General features: G+C 36.4%; 1 protein-coding gene across 7 annotated transcripts in view; it reads left to right on the top strand.

The window, feature by feature from the left end:
* CENPK (centromere protein K) overlaps positions 1-23,606 on the top strand; it is a 71,893-nt gene that overhangs the window by 38,151 nt on the left and 10,136 nt on the right. For 2 of the 7 annotated variants that reach the window (XM_003134008.6, XM_005672481.3), the window contains exon 10: positions 38-926. The exons of 1 other annotated variant lie outside the window; for it this stretch is intronic. In XM_003134008.6, coding sequence (XP_003134056.1) covers positions 38-196 — 159 coding nt within the window. In that variant the 3' untranslated portion in view covers positions 197-926. Of the gene's footprint in view, positions 1-37; positions 927-10,846; positions 10,898-13,287; positions 13,347-23,606 lie in introns of those variants that run through there. 4 more of the 7 variants (XM_021076786.1, XR_002339607.1, XM_021076787.1 and 1 more) reach the window with 4 other exon arrangements.

Below are 23,606 nucleotides of genomic sequence, written 5' to 3'. Positions count from 1 at the left end.
CCAAGTAAAGTATATTTTAAATGATGTTTTTTCCTAGATTCTTTTAAATAGATTATTTGATGTTCCACATGACCCTTATGTCAAAATTAGTGATTCTTTTTGGCCACCTTATATCGAGCTACTTCTGCGTAATGGAATTGCCTTGAGACATCCAGAAGATCCAACCCGAATAAGATTAGAAGCCTTCCATCAATAAAAAGATGGTTTTTTTTCCCCACATAGTACTTAAAGAATCTTGTCATTCAAGGATAATGGAAACACTGAAAATTACTTGGCTAACAAACATTATTTGCAAATCAAAATACACAGTCCTTCTTCTTATGCTTAAAATGACTCATGCTGCCATTTAATATTCATTTAAAAATGGTTCTTTCACAGTCAGTCAGTGCTTTGGTGGTTTCAACTGGATGGACAAGAATGCAAGTAAAAAATATTCTAGACTTAATCATTATAAAACTTTAAATGTACCTTAATTCTGCAATATTCTTTGGAAAATTCATTGTTAATTTATAATATTGCTAATGTAATATTTTTCTTTTAAAATTTATGACAGTTTCTTTTATGCATTTTGAGTTACATATGCAATGTTTACATTCTTTTTATTTAGAAATTATATTGGATAGGTCATTTAATTTGCAGGAGGTTTAAAAATTGACGTAATGTCTTATGTAGAAAGAACCATAATTAAAAAGTATTTAGTAAATATGTTTCATGTATACTGCCATATTTCTAGATTTCTTAAATAATTGGAATATAAAGAAACTAATGGATAAAGGTAGTATGAAAACCATATGTAATGTATATTATAAGTAATATTATATATAAACCATTCTTGATTCTGTTAATTATTACTAACAAAATGGTGTTCATAAAATTTTATTAATACTCTTCGGCCTTTTTGTAAATAAAATCCTCATTTAAAAATCTCTAGTTTTTTTGTGATGTGGCATGATATTTTAATTAACAGACTTTTTCATAGGTAGATAAATCAAGTTATTATAGAACTATATACAAGCTAAACTAGAGAATTCCAAACCCTTTTTTGGTATCATTAGTTTTCTAAGAGGACTTAAGTGATTACATATGAAAATGCTTTCTATTTGATGTTATTCAAGTTTCTTGCTTACCTTAAATAATTGATTTTTTTTTTTGAAGTAAGCAAATACTATCCCAAGTATTCCAGGTCCCTTTTATAGAAAATACAAATACTGTTGTATTTTAGAAAATGTAAGTTCTTTAATAGAAAGATGTCATACAAAAGTACCTTCAGTTGGGAGGCAAAGGAATGAGCAATTTTTCATTCCTTGAAGTTACTAGAGTGAGGAGAAATGATTTCTGACAGGATAAGTGTGACAACAGTTCTATACAGCAGGTTGCAAGAAATAGATAAAGGCAATAAACAATTTGATGATTTATATCTACCAAAACTTACACAAGGGAAAACAGTAATTTTCCATAAGCCTGTATCTGTTAAATTAATAATTAATAAGCTTTCAGAACAGAGAACATTAGGCTTAAATAGTTGCACTGGTGAATTATACCAAACATTCAAGAAGAAAATGATGTTAATTGTGTGCAATCTGTTCCAAAAAAAAAGAAGCTAATTCATTCTGTGAGGCCAGCATTACTTTCAACCAAAGCCAGACAAAGGTATTACAAGAAAGGAAAGCTACAAGTATCTTTCATGACACATATCTTTCATGAACATAGGTATAAAAATCCTCAACAAAATAATCAAATTCAACAATGTATTACAAAAAATTATGCACCAGAGCTAAGTGATATTTATTCTGGTATTCAAGACTGGTTCAACATTCAAGATCAATTAATGTAATCCATCACTTCATCAGATTAAAACAGAACAATTAGGAGTTCCCTTGAGGTGCACTGGCCTAGGGATCTAGCATCACTTCAGTGGCTCTGCTTACTGCTGTGGTGTGGGTTCAATCTCATGCCTGAGAACTTATATATACTGTGGATGTGGCCAAAAAAAAAAAAAAAAAAAGAAAAATCATATGACCATACCAACAGATTACAAGACAGCTATTTGACAAAACTGGATACCTACTCATGATGAAAACTCTCAGCGAACTAGAAAAAGCAAGGAACTTTCTTAGCCTGATAAAGGAAGAACATCTATAATGTCATGCATTATTACTTATTCTTGAAAAAGAAAAAATCTACAGAGAACTTATGACTAACATACTTAATGGTGGGAAACCAGATACTTTCCATCTAAAATCAGGAACAAGACAAGAATGTCTTATCTCACCACTGCTATTCAACATTGTACTGGAAGTTCTACCTATACAATAAGGCAAAAAAAAAAAAAAAAAATCCCAAAAATCAACAAAAAAATCTCTTGGGAGTAAAGACCAATTATATCAAGTTTATGGATATAAAATTAATGTAGGAAAGCTATTTGTTACCTGTACACCTGAGATTCAAAACAGTATATTAGCATGAAAAATATGTATAAGATTAATGTGAGGAAACTTACAAAGTTATAAAATTAAAGATCTAAATAAATAGAAAAATATTCCATGTTTATGGCCATTAAAACTCATATTGTTAAAACTCAGTTCTTTCCAAATTTTAATGTAATCATAATCAAGATTCCAGCAAGTTACTTTGTGGAGATCAATTCTAAATTTACATGGAAAAGCAAAAGGCCAATAATAGCTGCCACAACATTGAAGTACACAGTGGAAGGACTGACAGCAACCACAGGACACACTAACTACAGTAACCAGGACTGTGATATTGGTGAAAAAATCAAATAGATGACTGGAACAGAACATAGAGCCCAGAAGTAGACTTGTACAAATATGGTCAGCTGACCTTTGACAAAGGAGCAAAGCAATCTAATGGAGAAAGCTTTAGTCTTTTTCAACAAATGGTGCTAGAACATGCACATGCAAAAAAAGAAAAACTGGAAACTGACACACTGACATTACACCTTTAACAAATATAACTCAAAATGGATCATAGATCTTAATGTAAAATGCACAACTCTGAAACTTCCAGAAAATAACATGAAAGAAAAATCTAGTTTGAACTTGTTAGGTTCAAAGACTTTTTAGATAAAATACCAAAAGCAAAATCCATGGAACAAAATGTTGCTAAGTTGGACTTAATTAAAATTAAAACTTTATGCTTTGAAGATACTGTTAGAATGAAAAAAACTAGGCCACAGATTGGGTGAAAATATTTGCAAAACACATATCTGAAAAAGATAATGTCGAACTCACCAAAATATAGGACTCTTAAGCAACAAAACAACAAATATCCCAATTAAGAGGGCAGAATGTCTAAACAGACCTCAGCAAACAAGATATACAGAAGGCAAATAAAGCAGATAAAAAATCTCTATCATATCTCATCATAGAAATGCAAATTAAACAATAGTGAAATACTACACACCTGTCAGAATGGGCAAAATCCAAAACATTGACAATAAATTTTGACAAGAATTTGGAGCAACAGAAACTCTCATTTATTGCTGGTGAGAATGCAAAAATGATATAGCACTTTGGAAAAAAGTATCCTAAGCATACTCTTACTATACAACCCACCAATTATGCTTCTTGGTATTTGCCCAAATGAGTTGAAAACTTATGTTCACATAAAGTCCTGCACACCAGTGTGTATAGCAGCCCTTTTTAGTAACTGCTGAAATTTGGAAGCAATCCATATGTTCTCAGTGAGTGAATAAACCATGGGAATCCATGCAATGGAGTATTCATCTATGAAAAGAAATGAATTATCAAGCCATGGAAGGATATGGAGGAAACTTAAATACATGTTCCGTTTAAGTGAAAGAAGCCAATCTGAAAAGGCTTCATACCATATGATTCCAGCTGTACGCTATTCTGGAAAAGGAAAAACTGTGGAAACAAAGTCAGTGAGTGGTTGCCAGAGGTTGTGGTTTCAGGTTATTGGTACAGGGGAGGGCAGGGAGAACGGTAGGATGAATAGGTGGAATATAGGGAATTTTTAGGGCAGTGAAACTCTTCTTTATGATATTGCAATTGTGGATACATAGCATGTATTTTTCAAGACTGGTAAATCTATACAATACAATGAATCCTAATGTAAACTATGGACTTTAGTTAATAATAATGTTTCACTATTAGTTCATCAATTGTAACAAGTGTTAACACAAATACAAGATGTTAAAGATAGTGGAAACTATGGGCAATGGGGAAGGGAGTATATGGGAATTGAGGAACTTTGGGGAAAGATTTTTCTTAATGATTAAAAAAAATACAGGAAGAAATGGCTTCTCTAGTTCCAGTGGATGTTATTGGGTCTGCATGGAATACCTGCAACTCTTTATCCATTTTTGTAACCATAAAAGCTTCCATGGACAAATTTGACATATATAGTATGTCAGTCTCAAAAAAGAACAAATGCTGATAATGTCATAGAACCAGGGAATTAATTGACCTGCTATACTGGGAAGCATGATATACAAGATAATATATTTTCCTTCTGGTTTAATCACTTGAGAGGTTTTTTTATGTTACTTGAAAATGAGAACATTTTAGCATCACTCAAAATCAAATGAAGTTTTCACTCTTGTGGAAATTAATTTTATGCAACAGTCTGACACAGACATAGAAATGTGTATTTTGAGGTTGTTGGAAGAAATAACATTTCTATTTAAAAAGGGCTAGGCATTGTACAGCCCTTAACTCTTGTGGTAAAGTGGGTTAAGGATCTGGCATTGTGACTGCAGCAGCTTGGGGTATTGCTGTGGTGCAATAGGTTAAGGACCTGGTATAGGTCACAGCTGCAGCTTGGATTCAATCCCTGGTCTAGGAACTTCCGTATGTCACAAGTGTGGCTGAAAAAGGGGAAAAAAAGGAACAAATGAAATAACATTTGGTTATGAAAAACAATTAATTATAAATCTCATATCTGATTAAATTAAATAATTAAAATACAAATTCTACAAATAGGTTGAACTCTTCCCTAGGTAAAGATGGAATTAATGAATTTAAACATAATTTGAAGAACTCATCCAGAAAAATAAAGAGAAAATTATGAAGAGTCAATAAAATGAATAGAGGACAAATTGAGGAACTTCGCCAACATAGACATTCCCAATGAAAAGAATAGAGGGCATGAGGAATAATCAATATTTGAATAGATAATAGCTGAAAAAACAGAAAGCCTTAGAAAAACATGTACAGCGAATACGGTGCAGGATAAATCTAAAACCACACCATTAAATAGTTTACTGAATCTGTTAAATATCAAGGAGAAAGAATTTTCAAAGATACAAAAGAGAAAAAGATAGTTTACAACACCGAAATAGCAATTTTGTCATTTATCCAAAAAAATAGATGTTGGTGCTGAAGGAAAAGATTATCAACCTAGAATTCCATAACAAGCTAAACTATTAAAGAATGAGGTCAAAAATAATTTTTTTGACAAAATATAAAAACCTTTCCCACAATACACTCTCCCTAAAAGAACTGTTAGCATGTACCTCAATCAGAAGAATTGTTTAAGGAGTTCCCTTGTGGTACAGTGGGTTAAGGATCTGGCATTGTGACTGCAGCAGCTTGGGTTATTACTGTGGCATAAGTTTTGATCCCTGGCCTAAGGACTTCTGCATGCTGTGGGTGTGGCATAATAAATTAATAATAAAAGAAATGTTCAATCTAGGAGGAGGATGGAGCATAAAGGAAGCAATCATGAATATATCGATTTTTTTAGTCTCAATTATGAAAAGAAGACCTTGGAGTTCCCATCGTGGCTCAGTGGAAATGAATCTGACTAGTATCCATGAGAATGCAGATTTAATCCCTGGCCTAAGTCAGTGAGATACGGATCTAGCATTGCCTTGAGTTGTGTGGATCATAGATGCAGCTCGGATCTGGTATTGCTGTGGCTTGGGCGTAGGCCAGCAGCTACAACTCCTATTCGACCCCTAGCCTGGGAACCTCCATATGCTGTGAGTGTGACCCTAAAAAGATAGATAGATAAAAAGGAAGACTAGCTTTAGAAAAAAGTGTTTCTGGGAAAGATAAAAAGATACCACACTTTAAAACATCAGGCTATTCAAATTTTAAAAAAATCAACAACCTATGTTTAAAGGAAAAAGCTCTACAACAGGTTATCAAGTTTGTGTTAGCTTGTTCATAGTGGGGGGGAGTATTAATTTTTCTCCATCATTATTGTATGTATTTATCTTCAGGCATAAGTACATGCACATGCATTTATTTTTAGGCAGAAGTAAGGAGTAAAATTTTGGTAAGAAGTTAATTTATGGGAAATATTCAAGGTTTTTTGAAGATGAGATAGAATTTCCTTATTTTTTGGCTTATCTTAAGGTGTAAAGTGTTTGTTTTGAATGTAGAGGATGATATACATTCTTACTGTTAATGGCAGAAGGGCAAAGGGTTGCTTTTGCTTTGGGACAGTTGCATATTATAAAGGTATCAAAAAAAATATATCAAGGCAAACTTTTTTTTAAGAGAATACAAAGAGCCCTATACATAAAAGCACAAAAATTGAAATGAGTTATATTAAACCTAGAAATTTCTGTCTATAAAAATGGAAAACACTTTTAAAAAGAGTTAGAAGGCAGTGCATAGAATAGGAGAAAAGTATTTACAGTGTCTGTATCCAACAAAGAACTCCAGTTTGGGATATATAATGTCCCAGAATCAACAAGTAGAAGACATTCATCCCAATTAAAAATTATATTGGTAAAAAGATGCTTCACAGTAGAGAATAAATATCTTGAAAATGTTTTTAAAATAAAGGAGAAAGAGCATCTTTGTTCTGGCTGCCTTAAGAAAGCACTACAAACTGGGTACTTAAAAACAGATTTCTTTTAAAAATTTAATTATAATTGATTTACAATGTTCTGTTAATTTCTACTGTATGGCAAAAATGGCCCAGTAATAACATGTATATATACATTCTTTTTCTCGTATTACCTTCAATCATGTTCTATCACAAGTAATTGGATATCGTTCCCTGTGCCATACGCCAGGACCTCATTGCTTGTCCATTCTAAATGTAATAGTTGGAATCTACTAACCCCAAACCCCCAGTCCATCCCACTCTCTCTGTATTGGCAACCACAAGTCTGTTCTCCATGTCTGTGAGTCTGTTTCTGTTCTGTAGGTAGGTTCATCTATATGTATTTAGTCTTTTTATTGCCTCTCCTGCAGCATATGGAGATTCCCAGGCTAGGGGTCCAATCAGAGCTACAGCTGCTGGCCTATGCCACAGCCACAGCAACTTAGGTCTATGACCTATACCACAACTCATGGCAATGCCAGATCCTTAACCCACTGAGCAAGGCCAGGGGTCGAACCTGCAATCTCATGGTTCTTAGTCGGATTCATTTCCACTGTGCCATGATGGGAACTCCTCCTGTGCCATATTTTAGGTTCCACATATAAGTGATATGATATTGTATTTGTCTTTCTGACCTACTTCACTTAGTATAAGAATCTCTAGTTGCATCCATGTTGCTGCCAATAGCATTATTTTATTCATTTTTATGGCTTAGTAGTATTCCATTGTATATATGTACCACTTTTTTTTTTCTTTTTAGGTCCATACCTGCAGCATATGGAGGTTCCCAGGCTAGGGGTCGAATCAAAGCTGTAGCTGCTGGCCTACACCACAAGCACAGCAACACCAGATCTGAGCCAGGTCTGCAACCTACACCACAGCTCATGGCAATGCCGGATAACTTAACCCATGGGGTGAGGCCAGAGATCGAATCTGCATCCTCATGGATCCTAGTAGGATTTGTTTTTGTTGAGTCACGACAGGAACTCCTGCACCACATCTTCTAAATCGTTTCATCTGTCAATGGACATTTATGTTGTTTCTATGTCTTGGCTGTTGTGAATAGTGTTGCAGTGAACATAGGGGTGCATGTATCTTTTTGAATTATAATTTTGTCCAGATATACACTCAGGAGTGGGGTTGCTGGATCATATGGTATTTCTATGTTTAGTTTTCTGAGGTACCTCCATATTGTTTGCCCTAGTAGTTGTATCAGTTTACATTCACACCAACAGTGTAAGAAGGTTCCCTTTTCTCTACACCCTCTCCAGCATTTGCTATTTGTAGACTTATTAATGATAGCCATTCTTACTGGTCTGAGGCGGTACCTCTTTGTAGCTTTGATTTGCATTTCTCTAATAATTAGTGATGTTGAGCATTTTTTCATGTGCCTGGTGACCATCTGTATATCTTCTTTGGAGAAATGTCTATTTATGTCTTCTGCCCATTTTTCACTTGTTTTTTTTTTTTTTTTTTTTTTTTTTTCTGTTGAGTTGTATGAGTGATTTGTATATTTTGGAGATTAAACCCTTGTGGGTTACATCATTTGCAATTATTTTTTACCATTCTGTAGGTTGTCTTTTCAGGTTTTTTTTTTTTTTTTATGTTTTCCTTTGCTGTGCAAAAGCTTGTAAGTCTGATTAGGTCCTGTTGGATTATTTTTGTTTTTATTTCTATTGCCTTGGGAGCCTGACCTAATAAAACATTTGTACAGTTGATGTCAGAGAATGTTTTGCCCCTGTTCACTTCTAGGAGTTCACTTCTAGTGCCATGTCTTATGTTTAAGTCTTTGAGCAATTTTGAGTTTATTTTTGTGCATGATGTGAGGGTGTGTTCTAGTTGCACTGATTTATATGCAACTGCCCAGTTTTTTCAGCATAGCCTTCTGAAGAGACTATCTTTTTGCCATTTCATATTCTTGCCTCTTAAGTTGAAGACTAATTGACCTTAGGTGTATGGGTTTATTTGAGGGTTCTCTATTCTGTTCCATTGATACTTACCTCTGTTTTTGTACCAGTACCACCCTGTCTTATTTCTGTAGTTTTGTGATATTGTCTGAAATCTGGGAGAATTATGCCTCCTGCTTGTTTTTGTTTGTTTGTTTGTTTGTTTTGTTTTGTTTTTTCCCTCAGGATTGCTTTGGCAATTCTGGGTCTTTTATGGTTCCGTATGAATTTTTGTATTATTTGTTCTAGTGCAGTGAAAAACGTCATGGGTAATTTGATAGGGATTGGATTAAATCTTTGTATTCATAGAGTAGTATGCCTATTTTAATGATATTGATTCTTCCAATCCAGGATCATGGGATACTTTCCATTTCTTTGAAACCTCTTTAACTTCCTTAATTAATGTTTTATAGTTCTCAGCATATGTCTTTCACTTCCTTAAGCAAGTTTATTACTAGGTATTTAATTTTGGGGGGTGTGATTTAAAAAATTTTTTTTACATTTCTTTTCTAATATTTCATTGTTAGTATACAGAAATGCAATTTATGTCTGAATGTTTATCCTATATCCTGCTACTTTGCTGAATTCCTTGATCAGTTTGAGTAGTTTTTATGTGGAATCCATAGGGTTTCCTGTATGTAGTATCATGTCATCTGCATATAGTGACAATCCTATCTCTTCCAATTTGGATACCTTTTATTTCTTTTGTTTGTCTGATTGCTGTGGATAGGACTTCCAATACTATGTTGAGTAGAAGTGGTGACACTATACTTGCCTTCTCCCAGATTTTAGCAGGAAGGCTTTCAGCTTTTCTCTCTCGAGTATTATATTAGCTGTAGGTTTGTTATAAATAGCTTTTATTGTGTTAAGATATATTCCCCTCTATACTAACTTTGATAAGAGGGTTTTTTTTTTTTATCATGAGTCAACATTGGATTTTGTCAAATGCTTTTTCTGCATCTGTTGAGATGATCCTGTGGTTTCTGACTTTCCTTTTGTTAATGTGATGTATGACCATGATTGACTTGCATGTGTTGAACCATCCTTATGAACTTGGAATGAATCCCACTTGGTTATGGTCTATGAACTTTTTTATGTGTTGTTGGATTTGGTTGGCTAAAATTTTGTTGAGGAATTTGCCTCTGTATTCTTCACAGTTATTGTCCTATAATTTTCTCTTTTTGTAGTATCTCTGGTTTTCATATTAGTGTGGTCATGGCTTGATAGAATGTCTTTGGAAGTGTTCCTTTTTCTTCAGTCTTTTGGAAAAATTTAAGAAGGATAGGTATAAGTTCTTCTTTGTGTGTTTGGTAGAATTTACCTGTTAACCCATCTAATCTTGGACTTTTGTTTGTAGGGAGTATTTTTATCACATATTCATTTATATCTCTAGTGATCAGTCTGTTCAAATGATCTATTTCTTCTTAATTCAGTTTTGGTGGGCTGTATGTCTCTAGAAAGTTGTCTCTTACTTCTAGGTTGTCAAATTTTTTGGTATATAAATTCTGGGCCAGGGATTGAATCCCAGTCAGAGCTGTAACTCACTATGCTGGACTGGGGATTTAAGTCTCTGCCTCTGTAGTGACCTCAGCCACTGCAGTCAGATTCTTAACCCACTGAACCACAGCAAGAAACTCCTGATCTTGTACTTTTAATAAGAAAGTAAATAAGGAAAGAGAGGTTCAAATGAAAGTAGTTTTTGCTACTATCTAGGTTAAAAATTTGGTTTAGAAAGACTGAAATTATAAAATAAAATCTAGGTCATGAATTTTCATGAGCTTTGCTCACCCATTAATGTAATATCATATTGCTACGTGTAAATCTGAATCTTGTTGAAATTGCCAGATAAATTGTAATAACAAATCACAATAATCTTTCTATTTTATAAAATTATAAATCATTTTAACTATACAGACATTAAAATAATAGATACTCATGTGTACTTGATACTCTGTATTAATAGGTGTTAACATTTTATGATAAGTGAGGTTGTTTTGTTTTTCAAGCAAAATTTTACAGGTTTAGTTGATGCTCAGTTTGTGCTCCTCCTTAATTCCATCCTATTCTTTCTCCCCTAGGTAACTATGATCTACTAAGATTCTATATATTCTTCCTCTGAATACTCTGGTAAGTTTGAGATATATATTTATTGTTAAAAATATTTATAATTAAAACTATATAAATTATCATATATTCACATCCTATGCCAGTATCTATTATATACATCCTTTCCCAGTTTGAATCACAATGTATCCTATTGCAGCATTTCGACTTAATTCCAATTTATCCCTGTTAACATGCATTGATTCACTCCATCATTTAACTTCCATGTAATACTTCTTTGTAGGAAAAGATTACAGCTTATTTTTTCCGTATTAATAATCATTTAGGTTGTTTCCATTTATACTTCTATCAGCAGTATATTAGATTTCCCGTTTGTCCCCTCCTCTCAAACACTTGATATTATTAAATTTTTAACCTTGTTGCCACTCTAATAAAAGAAAAACCATTTACATTTCCATGATTATGATTAAGATTATACATTTCATTACTCATTTATTGGTTATTAGCTTTTCTCCTGTGACTTTCCGGTTTATGCCATTTTCCTGTTTTTAATTTTTTGGCTAGTCTCTTATAGAATTTTGAGAGTTATTTCAATATTCTAGATATTTCTATGTGTTGTAAATTATTCTCCCACTTTCTGGCTTGTATTTTCACTTTTTAATATTTTTAAAATTTTCATTTAATAAATTTAAACTTATCAATATTTTTCTGTGTGCCTTGAGCCTTCACACATTAAGAAATCCTATAATAGTCCTTCAAAAGATTAGAAAATATTTATTTTCACTGTATCAAATTCCATTCAGTCTCATTGAAATAATAACATGTTTTGTGTTGAAAATGTGTTAGATTTTATTTTATGTGTTGAATTTGGTTTTAGTGGTTTTAATGTCTGGGAGGTAGAATTCATAATTCATCATTTTTAGAGACAGTCAGTCACCTGTTCCAATTTAATCATTTCAAACAAGCATAAAATCAGAACTCTTTTTTTTTTTTTTTTCTTTTTATTGCCATACCCATGGCATATAGAAGTTCCTGGACTAGGGGTGGAATCATCACTATAGCTGCAGGCCTTTGCCACAGCAATGCTGGAACCCAGGCACATCTGCAACCTATGCCACCGTTTGAGGCAACACAGGATCCTTAACCCATTGAGCAAGGACAGGGGTTGAACTGGCATCTGCATGGACACTATATCTGGTTCTTAACCTGTTGAGCCACGACAGGAATGCCCCCAAATCAGAATTCTTGATCTCACTTTTTTTCTTAAAATACAAGCAGTCTAATTTTAAGAAATGCTTTGTTTTTTTTGACAAAAAAAATTAAATTTAAATGCTAATGTGTTAAAAATTATAGCATAGAAATTTACTCTTCCTTCTAAAAGTTCCCCAGCACATATTCTTTAACTTTCAAATTCTTCTGCCTTCTGGTTTTTCATCTCCGAAGTGCATAGACACATGGATGCAAGCATACCTACACAGAGATTGCTTCCTCTCCCAAATTTCTATTTATTCCACCTTTAATTTACTGCAAGGGTACTTTTATTTAGGTTTAATTAGACTTCTAAAGACTGAAAGCAAAGCTTTTTTTTTTTAAGATCTAAGTATGGAGTTTGCTGTCATTTCTACTTTGCCCATAATCCTCGTTTCTTAATTAAACAGAGGAAGAAAGGGAAAGCTGGAGTGGAAAAAACTAGAGGTTTGGTAATTATAAAAATTTTATTAAATTGGGAGTTCCCGTCGTAGCGCAGTGGTTAACGAATCCGACTAGGAACCATGAGGTTGCGGGTTCGGTCCCTGCCCTTGCTCAGTGGGTTAACAATCTGGCGTTGCCGTGAGCTGTGGTGTAGGTTGCAGACGCGGCTCGGATCCCGAGTTGCGGTGGCTCTGGCGTAGGCTGGTGGCTACAGCTCCAATTCGGCCCCTAGCCTGGGAACCTGCATATGCCGCGCGAGCGGCCCAAGAAATAGCAAAAAGACAAAAAAAAAAAAAATTTTATTAAATTGAATTAATTAATTTATTGGGCTTTTTGTCTTCTAGGGCCACACTCGAAACATATGGAGGTTCCCAGGCTAGGGGTCAAATCGGAGCTACAGTTGCTGGGCTATGCCAGAGCCACAGCAATGTCTGCAACCTAAACCACAGCTCACGGCAACGCCTGATCCTTGACTCACTGAGCGAGGCCAAGGATTTAACCCGCAACCTCAACGTTCCTAGTTGGGTTTGTTTCTGCTGCGCCACAATGGGAACTCCTATACAATTTTTATTTATTATTGTTTTCTTATCTTTATAATATTTTTATTTTTTCCATTATAGCTGGTTTACAGTGTTCTGTCAATTTTCTACTGTACAGCAAGGTGACTCAGTCACACATACATTTTAAATAATTTTTTTTTATTACTCAAATGAATTTATCACATCTGTCGTTATATAATGATCATAACAATCTGATTTCACAGGATTTCCATCCCATAACCCAAGCATATCCCCCCACCCAACAAACTGTCTTCCTCCAGAGACCGTAAGTTTTTCAATGTCTGTGAGTCAGCATCTGTTCTGCAAAGAAGTTCAGTCTGTCCTTTTTTCAAATTCCACATGTCAGTGAAAGTATTTGATGTTGGTGTCTCATTGTATGGCTAACTTCACTTAGTGTGATAATTTCTAGGTCCATCCATGTTGCTGAAAATGCTGGAATTTCGTTCATTTTAATGGCTGAGTAATATTCTCTTGTGTATTATGTACCACATCTTCTTGATCCACTCCTCTGTTGATGGACATTTAGGTTGTTTCCATGTCTTGGCTATTGCAAATAGTGCTGCAGAGAACATCGGAGTACAAGTGTCTTTGCAAGACGTAGTTTTCTCTGGATAGATGCCCAGGAGTGGGATTGCTGGGTCAAATGGTTGTTCTATGTTTAGTTTTCTGAGGAATCTCCAACTGTTTCCCACAGTGGCTGCACCAATTTACAATCCCACCAACAGTGTACTTGTGTTCCTTTTTCTCCACACCTGCTCCAGCTCTTACTGTTTGGAGACTTTTTGATGATGGCCATTCTGGCTGGTGTAAGGTGGTACCTCATAGTGGTTTTGATTTGCATTTCTCTAAGAATAAGTGATGTTGAACATCTTTTCATGTGTTTTTCGGCCATCTGTATGTCTTCTTTGGAGAACTGTCTGTTTAGATCTTCTGCCCATTTTTTGATGGGGTTGTTTGTTTTTTTGGTATGGAGCTGCAGAAGGTGTTTATAAATTTTGGAGATTAATCCCTTGTCAGTTGATTCACTTGCAAAGATTTTCTCCCATTCTCTGGGTTGTCTTTTCGTTTTGTTTAGGGTTTCCTTTGCTGTGCAGAAACTTTTAAGTGTGATTAGGTCCCATTTGTTTATTTTTGTTTTTACCGTTATTTTCTAAGAGGCAGATCTGAGAAGATGTTGCTGTCATTTATGTCAGAGAATGTTTGGCCTATGTTTTCCTCCAAGAGTTTGATAGTGTCTGGTCTTATATCTAGGTCTTTAATCCATTTGCAGTTTATTTTTGAGTATGGTGTTAGGGAGTGTTCTAATTTCATTCTTTTGCATGTGGCTGTCCAGTTTTCCCAGCACCACGTGTTGAACAGGCTGTCCTTTCTCCATTATATATTCTTGCCTCCTTTGTCATAGATGAGTTGGCTGTAGGTGTGTGGGTTTAATTCTGGGCTTTCTATCCTGTTCCACTGGTCTGTATTTCTGTCTTTGTGCCAGTACCATATGGTTTTGATGACTGTTGCTTTGTAGTATAGTCTGAAGTCAGGGAGCTTGTTTCCTCCAGCTCCATTTTTCTTTTTCAGGATGTCTTTGGCTATTCTGGGTCTTTTGTGCTTCCAAACAAATTCTAAGATATTTTGTTTGAGTTCTGTGAAAAATGTCCTTGGTAATTTGATAAGAATTGCATTGAATCTGTAGATTGCCTTGGGTAGTATAGTCATTTTGATAATATTAACTCTTCCAATCCACGAGCATGGTATGTTTTTCCATCTATTTGTGTCGTTTTGATTTCTTTCATCAGTGTCTTATAGTTTTCAGAGTACAGGTCTTTTGTCTCTTTAGATAGGTTTACTCCTAGGTATTTTATTCTTTTGGATGTGATGGTAAATGGGATTGCTTCCCTGATTTCTCTTTCTGATCTTTCATTGTTAGTATAAAGAAATGCAGTTGATTTCTGTGTATTTATTTTGTATCCTGTGACTTTGCCAAATTCATGGATGAGCTCTAACAGTTTTCTGGTAGAGTCTTTAGGATTCTCTAGGTATAGCATCATGTCATCTGCAAATAGTGATAGTTTTACTTCTTCCTTTCCAATCTGGATTCCTTTTATCTCTTTTACTTCTCTGCTTGCTGTGGCTAGGACTTGCAAAAAAAGTATGTTGAATAGTAGTGGCGAGAGTGGACATCCTTGTCTTGTTCCTGATCTCAGTGGGAATTCTTTGAGCTTTTCCCCATTGAGAATGCTGTTCGCTGTGGGTTTGTCACATATGGCCTTTATCATGTTGAGGTAGGTTCCCTCTATGTCCACTTTCTGAAGGGTTTTTATCAGAAATGGGTGTTGGGTTTTGTCAAAGGCTTTTTTCTGTGTCTCTTGAGAGGATCATATGGTTTTTATTCTTCAGTTTGTTAATGTGGTGTATCACACTGATAGATCTGAGGATATTGAAGAACGCTTGCATCCCTGGGATAAATCCCACTTGATCATGATGTACAATCCTTTGAATGTATTGTTGGATGCGGTTTGCTAGGATTTTGTTGAGGATTTTTGCATCGATGTTCATCAGTGAAATTGGCCTGTAGTTTCCTTTGTTTGTGGTATCTTTGTCTGGTTTTGGTATCAGCGTGATGGTGGCCTCATAGAATGAGTTTGGGAGTATCCCTTCCTCTGCATTTTTTTTTTTGAAATAGTTTCAAAAGGATAGGTGTTAGTTTTTCTCTAAATGTTTGATAGAAATTCGCCTGTGAAGCCCTCTGGTCCTGGACTTTTGTTTGTTGCATGTTTTTTAATCACACTTTCAATTTTACTTGTGATTGATTGGTTCATCTTTTCTATTTCATCTTGGTTTAGTCTTGGAAGATTGTACTTTTCTAAGATTTTGTTCATTTCTTCTAGGTTTTCTGTTTTATTGGTGAATAGTTGGATATAGTAGTCTCTTACGATCCTTTGTATTTCTGTGATGTCCATTGTTACTTCTCGTTTTTCATTTCTAATTTTATTGATTTGAGTCCTCTCTGTTTTTTTCTTGATAAGTCTGGTTAAGGGTTTATCAGTTTTGTTGATCTTTTCGAACAACCAGCTTTTTGTTTCATTGGTTTTTTTTTATGGTTTTCTTCATTTCTGTTTCATTGATTTCTGCTCTGACCTTTATGATTTCTTTCCTTCTACTAACTTTAGGTCTTGTCTGTTCTCTCTCGAGCTGCTGTAGATGTAAAGTTAGCTTGTTTATTTGGGCTTTTTCTTATTTCCTGAGGTGGGCTTGTATTGCTGTAAACTTTCCTCTTAGAATGGCTTTTGCTGCATCCCATAGGTTTTGGAGTGTTGTCTCTTCGTTGTCATTTGCTTCTAGGTATTTTTTAATTTCCTCTTTGATTTCTTCAGTGATCCATTGGTTGTTTAGTAGCATGTTGTTGAGTCTCTATGTGTTTGCATTTTTTGCCGATTTTTTCTTGTTGATTTCTAGTCGTATAGCATTGTGGTCGGAAAAGATGCTTGCTATGATTTCAATTTTTTTAAAGTTACCGAGGTTGGATTTGTAGCCCAGGATGTGATCAATCTTAGAGAATATTCCATGTGCACTTGAGAGGTGTGTGTATTCTGTTGCTTTTGGATGGAATGTCCTATAAATATCTATTAAGTCCATCTGGTTTAATGCATAATTCAGGGCCTGTGTTGCCTTATTGATTTTCTGTCTGGTTGATCTGTCCTTTGCTGTAAGTGGGGTGTTAAAGTCCCCCACTATGATTGTGTTATTGTTAATTTGTCCTTTTAAGGTTGTAAGCAGTTGCCTTATATATTGTGGTGAACCTATGTTTGGTGCATAGATATTTAAAATTGTTTTATCTTCTTCTTGGATTGATCTTTTGATCATTATGTAATGACCTTCTTTGTCCCTTAAAATATTCATTTTAAAGCCTTTTCTTTTGTCTGATATCAGTATTACTACTCCAGCTTTCTGTTGGTCCCTGTTTGCATGAAATATTTTCTTCCATCCTCTCACTTTCAATTTGTATGTGTCCCTAGAAGTGAAGTGGGTCTCTTGAAGACAGCATATATATGGGTCTTGTTTTTGTATCCATTCAGCCGGTCTGTGTCTTTTGGTTGGGGCGATTAGTCCGTTGACATTTAAGGTAATTATTGATATGTATGTTCTTATTGCCATCTCATTAATTGCTTTGGATTTGTTTTTGTTGCTCTTTTTTCTTTCCTTCTTCTCTTGTTCTTTTCTGCCGAGAGAAGTTCCTTTAGTATTTGTTGTAAGGCTGTTTTAGTGTTGCCGAATTCTCTCAGTTTTTGCTTATCTGTGAAGGTTTTGCTTTCTCCTTCAAATCCGAAGGAGAGCTTTGCTGGGTAAAGTAATCTTGATTGGAGGTTTTTTCCTTTCATCACATTAAGTATATCATGCCACTCCCTTCTGGCCTGCAGAGTTTATGCTGAAAAATCTGCCTATAACCTTATCGGGATTCCCCTGTATGTTACTTGTTTCTTTTCCCTAGCTGCTTTCAAGATTTTCTGTTTGTCTTTAATTTTGGAGACATAATTTTGATTATTATGTGTCTTGGGGTGTTCCTCCTTGGGTTTATTTTATATGGTACTCGTTGTGCTTCCTGGATTTGAGTGAGTGGTTCCTTTCTCATTTTGGGGAAGTTTTTGGCTATTATCTCTTGGAATATTTTTTCTGTCCCCTTCTCTACCTCTTCTCCTTCTGGCACCCCTATAATACGGATGTTGGTGTGTTTAACGTTGTCCCAGAGTTCTCTGGGACTCTCTTCATTTGTTTTCAATCTTTTTTCTCTTTTCTGTTCTGCATCCACCAGTCTGTACTCCACCTCGCTTATTCATTCTTCTGCCTCCTGTATTCTGCTGTTAGCTGCCTGTAGTGAATTTTTTATTTCATTTATTGTATTGTGCATCTCTTCTTGTTTAAGTTTTATATCTTGTATTTCTTTGCTCAGTGTTTCCTGTACGTTATCCATCTTTGCCTCCAGCTTATTTCCAATGTCTTGCATCATCTTCAGCATCAACAATCTAAAGTCTTTTTCCTGGAGGCTGCTAATCTCCTCCTCACTTAGCTGATTTTTTGGGGTTTTTCCTTTCTCCCTCATCTGAGTTATAGTTCTCTGTCTTTTCATTTTTATAGGTTTTTGGTGTGGTGACCTCTACAGGTACTAGAGTTGTAGCCTCTTTTACCTCTGGTGTCTGCCCTCCTTGTGGCTGAAGTCAGGCTTGCTGTAGGCTTCCTGATGGGAGGGGTGATGCCTACCCACTGGTAGGTGGAGCTGATTCTAATCCCTATGGTGGGTGGGGCTTAGTCTCTGGATGGGATTAGAGGCAGCTGTGTGCCTGAGGGGTCTTTAGGTAGCCTGTTTACTGAGGTGTGGGGCTTTGATCCCACCTGGATTGTTGTTTGCCCTGGGGCTTCTCAGCAGCTGACTGAATGGTGGGGCTAGATTTTCCCAAAATGGCCATCTCCAGAAAAAGGCATGCTGCTGAATATTCCCGAGAGCTTTGCTTTCAATGTCCTTCTCTCACAACAAGCCACATTTACCCCTGTTTTCCCAGGATATCCTCCAAGAACTGTAGTCAGGTTTGACCCAGATTCCTATGGAGACTGTGCTTTGCCCTGGGGCCCAGTGCATGTGAAAGTCGGTGTGCGCCTTTTAAGAATGGGGTCTCTGTTTCCCCCAGTCCCGTGGAGCTCCTGCGCACATGCCCTACTGGCCTTCAATGCCAGATGCTCCAGGGCTCTTTCTCCCTGTGCCAGATCCCCACACATGAGAGTTTGATGTGGGTTCAGAGCTCTCACTCCTGTAGGTGAGTCTCTGTGAATCAGTTAATTTTCAGTCTGTGAGGCTTCCCACCCAGGAGGTATGGGGTTGTTTATATTGTGAAATCGCTCCTCCTACCTCTTGATGTGGCCTCCTCTTTTTCTTCTGGAGTAGGATATCTTTTTTAAGGTTTCCAGTCCATTTCTGTGAAGATTGTTCAGCCTTTAGTTGTGAATTTTGTTGTTTTTAGGAGAGAAGTTGAGCTCTAGCCCTTCTATTCTGCCATCTTAATCCCATCTCCAAATAATTTTTTTTTTACAATTTAAATTCATTCAGTGTTTTATTTAAATTGGTTTCATATAAATCAATTAAGAAATAATGCCTGGGGAGTTCCCATTGTGGCTCAGTGGGTTAAGGACCTGACGTTGTCTCTGTGAGGATGGGGATTTTACCTCTGGCCTGTCTCAGTGGGTTGAGTATCTAGCATGGCCATAAGCTGTGGCAAAGTTCACAAATGCAGCTCATATCTGGTGTTGATGTGGCTGTGGTGCAAGCCTCAGGTAAAGCTTTGATTCAACTCCTGGCCATTAAAAAAAATAATAATAATGATAACACTTGAGTATCACAGTAAAGCAATAAACCATTTCTATGGTAATGGAAGTGTTGTATGTAGTACTGATGGCAAGATATGGGGTTCCCATTATGGCTCAGTGGATTACCAACCCCTCTAGTGTCCATGAGTATTCATGTTAGATCACTGGCCTTGCTCAAAGGATTAAGGATCTGGCATTGCAGTGAGCTGTGGCATAGGTCCCAGATGAGGCTTGGATCCTGCGTTGCTGTGGCTGTGGTGTAGTCCAGTAGCTGCAGCTCAGATTGGATCCTAGTCTGGGAACTTAAATATGCCTCAGCTGTAGCCCTAAAAAGCAAAAAAAAAAAAAAAAGCAAGATATTAATATATTAATATAGCATTTATATTGCCAAGAAATGAGGAACCAATAGATTATCAGAGTTACATGGTTATATGGGCATGTCCTCTGTGAAAATTCATTAGATTGAATAGTTTTCTTGAAGTTATATATATATATACTCCTCTTTATGAGTATTCTACTTTAGTAAGAAGTTTTTAAAAAAGACGTTAGAGATAGAACAACTTAATGTATTGATCCCGATTCCAATAAAAATAGTTCTTTTTAAGACTTTATTTGAAATCGAGGAAATCTTGTATTTTGTGAAATTAAAGAATTATTACTGTTTTAAGAGTAATAGTGGTATAATAGTGTTTTTTTTTTAAGTCCTTATACTTTAGAAATACAGATAAATATTTATTTATTTATTTATTTATGTCTTTTTAGGACTGCACCTGCAGCATATGGAGATTCCCAGGCTAGGGGTGTAATCAGAGCTATAGCCACAGGCCTACGCCAGAGCCACAGCAATGCCAAATCTGAGCTGTGTCTGCGACCTACACCACAGCTCACTGCAACGCCGGATCCTTAACCCACTGAGCGAGGCCAGGGACGGAACCCACAAGCTCACGGTTCCTAGTTGGATTCCTTTCCGCTGAGCCATGACGGGAACTTCAAGATAAATATTTAATGGATGCAATGAAATGTTTTCTGGGGTTGACTTCAAGGTAATCCAGTGCGGGAGAACAAGTAATGGGGAAACATTAGTCATGTTTTGACACCCGTTGAAACTAGATGATGGATACATTGGGTTCATTGTACTGTTTTTCTCCTTTTGAATGTGTTTTGAATTTTCTGTAATGCAATTAAAATGTACACACACACAAATTTAAATTGACAATTTCTCATTTTTCATTGCTAATAATTTCCCCCCATATTCATATTTTCTTAACTTGGTCATTGGGAGAAAAAGAATCTTTTAGAAATTTTTCATTACTCTGTTTAGACACAGGATGGCACTCTTTGAATATGTAATTAACCAAAGTCCACTTCTCATTGAATTAGTTCCTTTCCTTTACAATGCTGATACTTCTTAAGGCAGTTTAGCTTAGTTGAGAATAAAATCTTTTCAGTTAGCTTATATAGATGATTACTACTCACACCTTAACTTTAGTTTTTTCTGCTGGCTGTGTTTATCTACTACCAGTTTTTGAAAAATTACAGATAATGTTTAATAGCTATTTAAAGTGTGGTTTGATGCAAAACCAGCTCTGTACCCACTCTTAGCCATTTTGGGTATTTAATGCAAATATATACATCTATATATCTTCATATGAATCATTTTTATTTAAAACTGTCAGTTCCAACCACAGGACATATTTCTATGTTTTAAATGGCTTTAAGCCATGTACTACTTACTAATATAGGTCAAGATGAGGACTATTGACTGTGGACAGCCTTTAAAGAAGAATGGAAATAACTGTATTCTTGGATGTTCTAAGTCTGATTCTTGCCTTCTTTTAGCCAACTATTCATGTATTCACCAGAAGAATTACACCTACTACCTCCGGTGTAGGAAGGGAAAAAAAATGTCAAATGAGCAATAACGTTAACAGAAGGATGAAACTTAAGAGCTGATACTCAGAAAGGCTCCCCTCCCCATCCCCTTCCCTCCCGTCCAATTCCCCTTTCTGGTTCTGGCCATCGGAAATTGACTTGGCCTTAACTGTGAACTGGAATTTCAAGGCGTCAATTCCCGTCCCCCCTCCCCCCTCCCGGCCGCCCCCCTTCGGAAACTCTTAAACCTCTCCCTACCCTACTCTCAACCATAGAGATAGATAAATGATGCAGCAGATTACACCGCTGAAAGGCGACATTTGTCCTGAGCTATTTTCACATTTTTTCCTGTTTCCGATTTGTGTGCCAGACTTTGTTTGCTTGCTTAGGACATGGAAAACAGATTTGGGCATTTCCCCCACAGTTTAATTCCAGTGGCTTTCTCACAGCAAATGAAAGTGAAAGTGCTACGTTGTAGCCGTGTTTTATCCTTAAAGTATGGACTGGCAGCTGGTGTGTAAGTAGTTGAGGGGGAGGGGGTTGGACTGGGAAGCTTGAAGAACCAGTTTTGAGGTTTTGTTTGTTTATCTTGAGATCGCAGCAGGGTTCCTGCTCCTCTCCCCCTTTGGGGGTCTGCCTTCGGATTTATTTTCGTTTGGGCAGTCATTGAGGTTTCATTCAATGTACTGTCTTAAAAAAATACACTCCACTTGTAGCTTCCCCCGGTTGCACTTTAAAACACCATCCAGTCTCATTCTCATCTGGAAATAATGCAAGCTTTTCTCTCTTCCCCGGCTCCCTCTCCTCCCCCACTCCCCCCCCCCCCTTTTTTTTTAAAGCCCCACATAACCTTAAGTCAGTAATCAGATGGAAAATGTGCTGGTCTCAGTTTATTTTAGTCTACTCTCCCTTTTGCTGGCAATATTACTCATTGAGGTATATTAAAAAAACAAAAAACAACCCCCCCCCCAAACACAGGCATTTTTTGCATGTGTAGCTACCGAGACTTGAATCTTCCATTGAAGTTTGCTATAGTTTCCTCAAAGACAGTGTTTATGTGCAACTTTTAACATTATTGTTGTGTGGACTTTAAAAAAAATACACGGAGAGGGGCACCGGAGATCTCAGTAGTGACATTAGTTCTAAAGCCATTCATCCTTCCTCCTCCTTCCCAAGAAACAACTAATCACAAACCAGGCTAGACTTTCTAAAGAGGTTAGAGGAGGAGGAGGAAAACTGGAGGAGTGGGTAAGGGCACTGAGGTTAGAAGGGCCAGAATTTCTCTCATTCACAGGGTGGAAAAGTTGACATTGTCTAAGCCCTTCTGAATGGCTGGTAGTTGGTTACCCTGATTGTACCTCTACCTCCCCTCCCCCTCCACGTGACGGCCCAGGACACATGCGCACCCGACGCAGCCCGGCACATCTGCAGACTGACGTCAGTGTGCTCTGCCTCCGAGGAAAAGCTGCCAAAATTTTCTCCTGCTGCAATTCAAGTTGGCTGGGGGCCGGTAGTGAGATCTAGGGCTACTTCAACAAAACTTTGCTGCCCTTCCTGCTCCTCTTGTCTTCTTTTCTCCTGATACCTTTTGATGCTCTTCACATGTTATTTGCATAGCAAAGGCACTAAGCTGTCCAGGAAGAGGGCACCACTTCCACCCCCAATAAGTCTTTTTTTCCCTTCCTTCCTTTCTTTTTTTTCTTTCCTTTTTTTTTTTTTTTTTTTTTTTTTGGAGGGGGGGAGTTGCGGGAGAGAAAGTGGGTTTGTAAAGACAGCATCTCAGGATGATAGCCTGGATGTATTGAAGGCATCTCTTTTTCTGCCAAGTCGGAAAGTCCGTTCTCTAAAGCCCGGGTTAGCCAGACTATAGGGTTTTATTCTGGCTGCAGAATAACTAACTGACTGCTGTGGCTTTGCAAAGGGGGGCAGAAAAAAAAGTTAAGAGAGGAGAGGGAGTACGTGAGTCGTCCAGTGCAATCTCTATTGTTTGAAACTTACTTTTTATCAGAATTTGAAGATGAAAACGGTAAGGAAGACTTCACAATATTCAATGAAACCTTTTTTTTTTTTTAAATTAAAACTTGTGCTTTGCTTGTCTTCCGAATAACGCGTAGAAAACTTTTTTTTCTGTGTGTGGTGTTTTTTTTTTTTTTTTTTTTTTTTTCTTTTTTTTTAAATGGCAATGAGTGAGCTTGACTGAACTCATTTTACAGATAGAAATCTTTTAACTCCAGACTAGTCGGGGGTTGGAGAATTGTGGGTCTTGCAAATATTTTATGATGCAAAAATATATACGTTTATTATA

This window comes from Sus scrofa, chromosome 16 (assembly GCF_000003025.6).
Source record: "Sus scrofa isolate TJ Tabasco breed Duroc chromosome 16, Sscrofa11.1, whole genome shotgun sequence".
In the NCBI taxonomy this organism is placed as follows: Eukaryota; Metazoa; Chordata; class Mammalia; order Artiodactyla; family Suidae; genus Sus; species Sus scrofa.
This window is presented reverse-complemented; position numbering and strand designations above follow the sequence as displayed.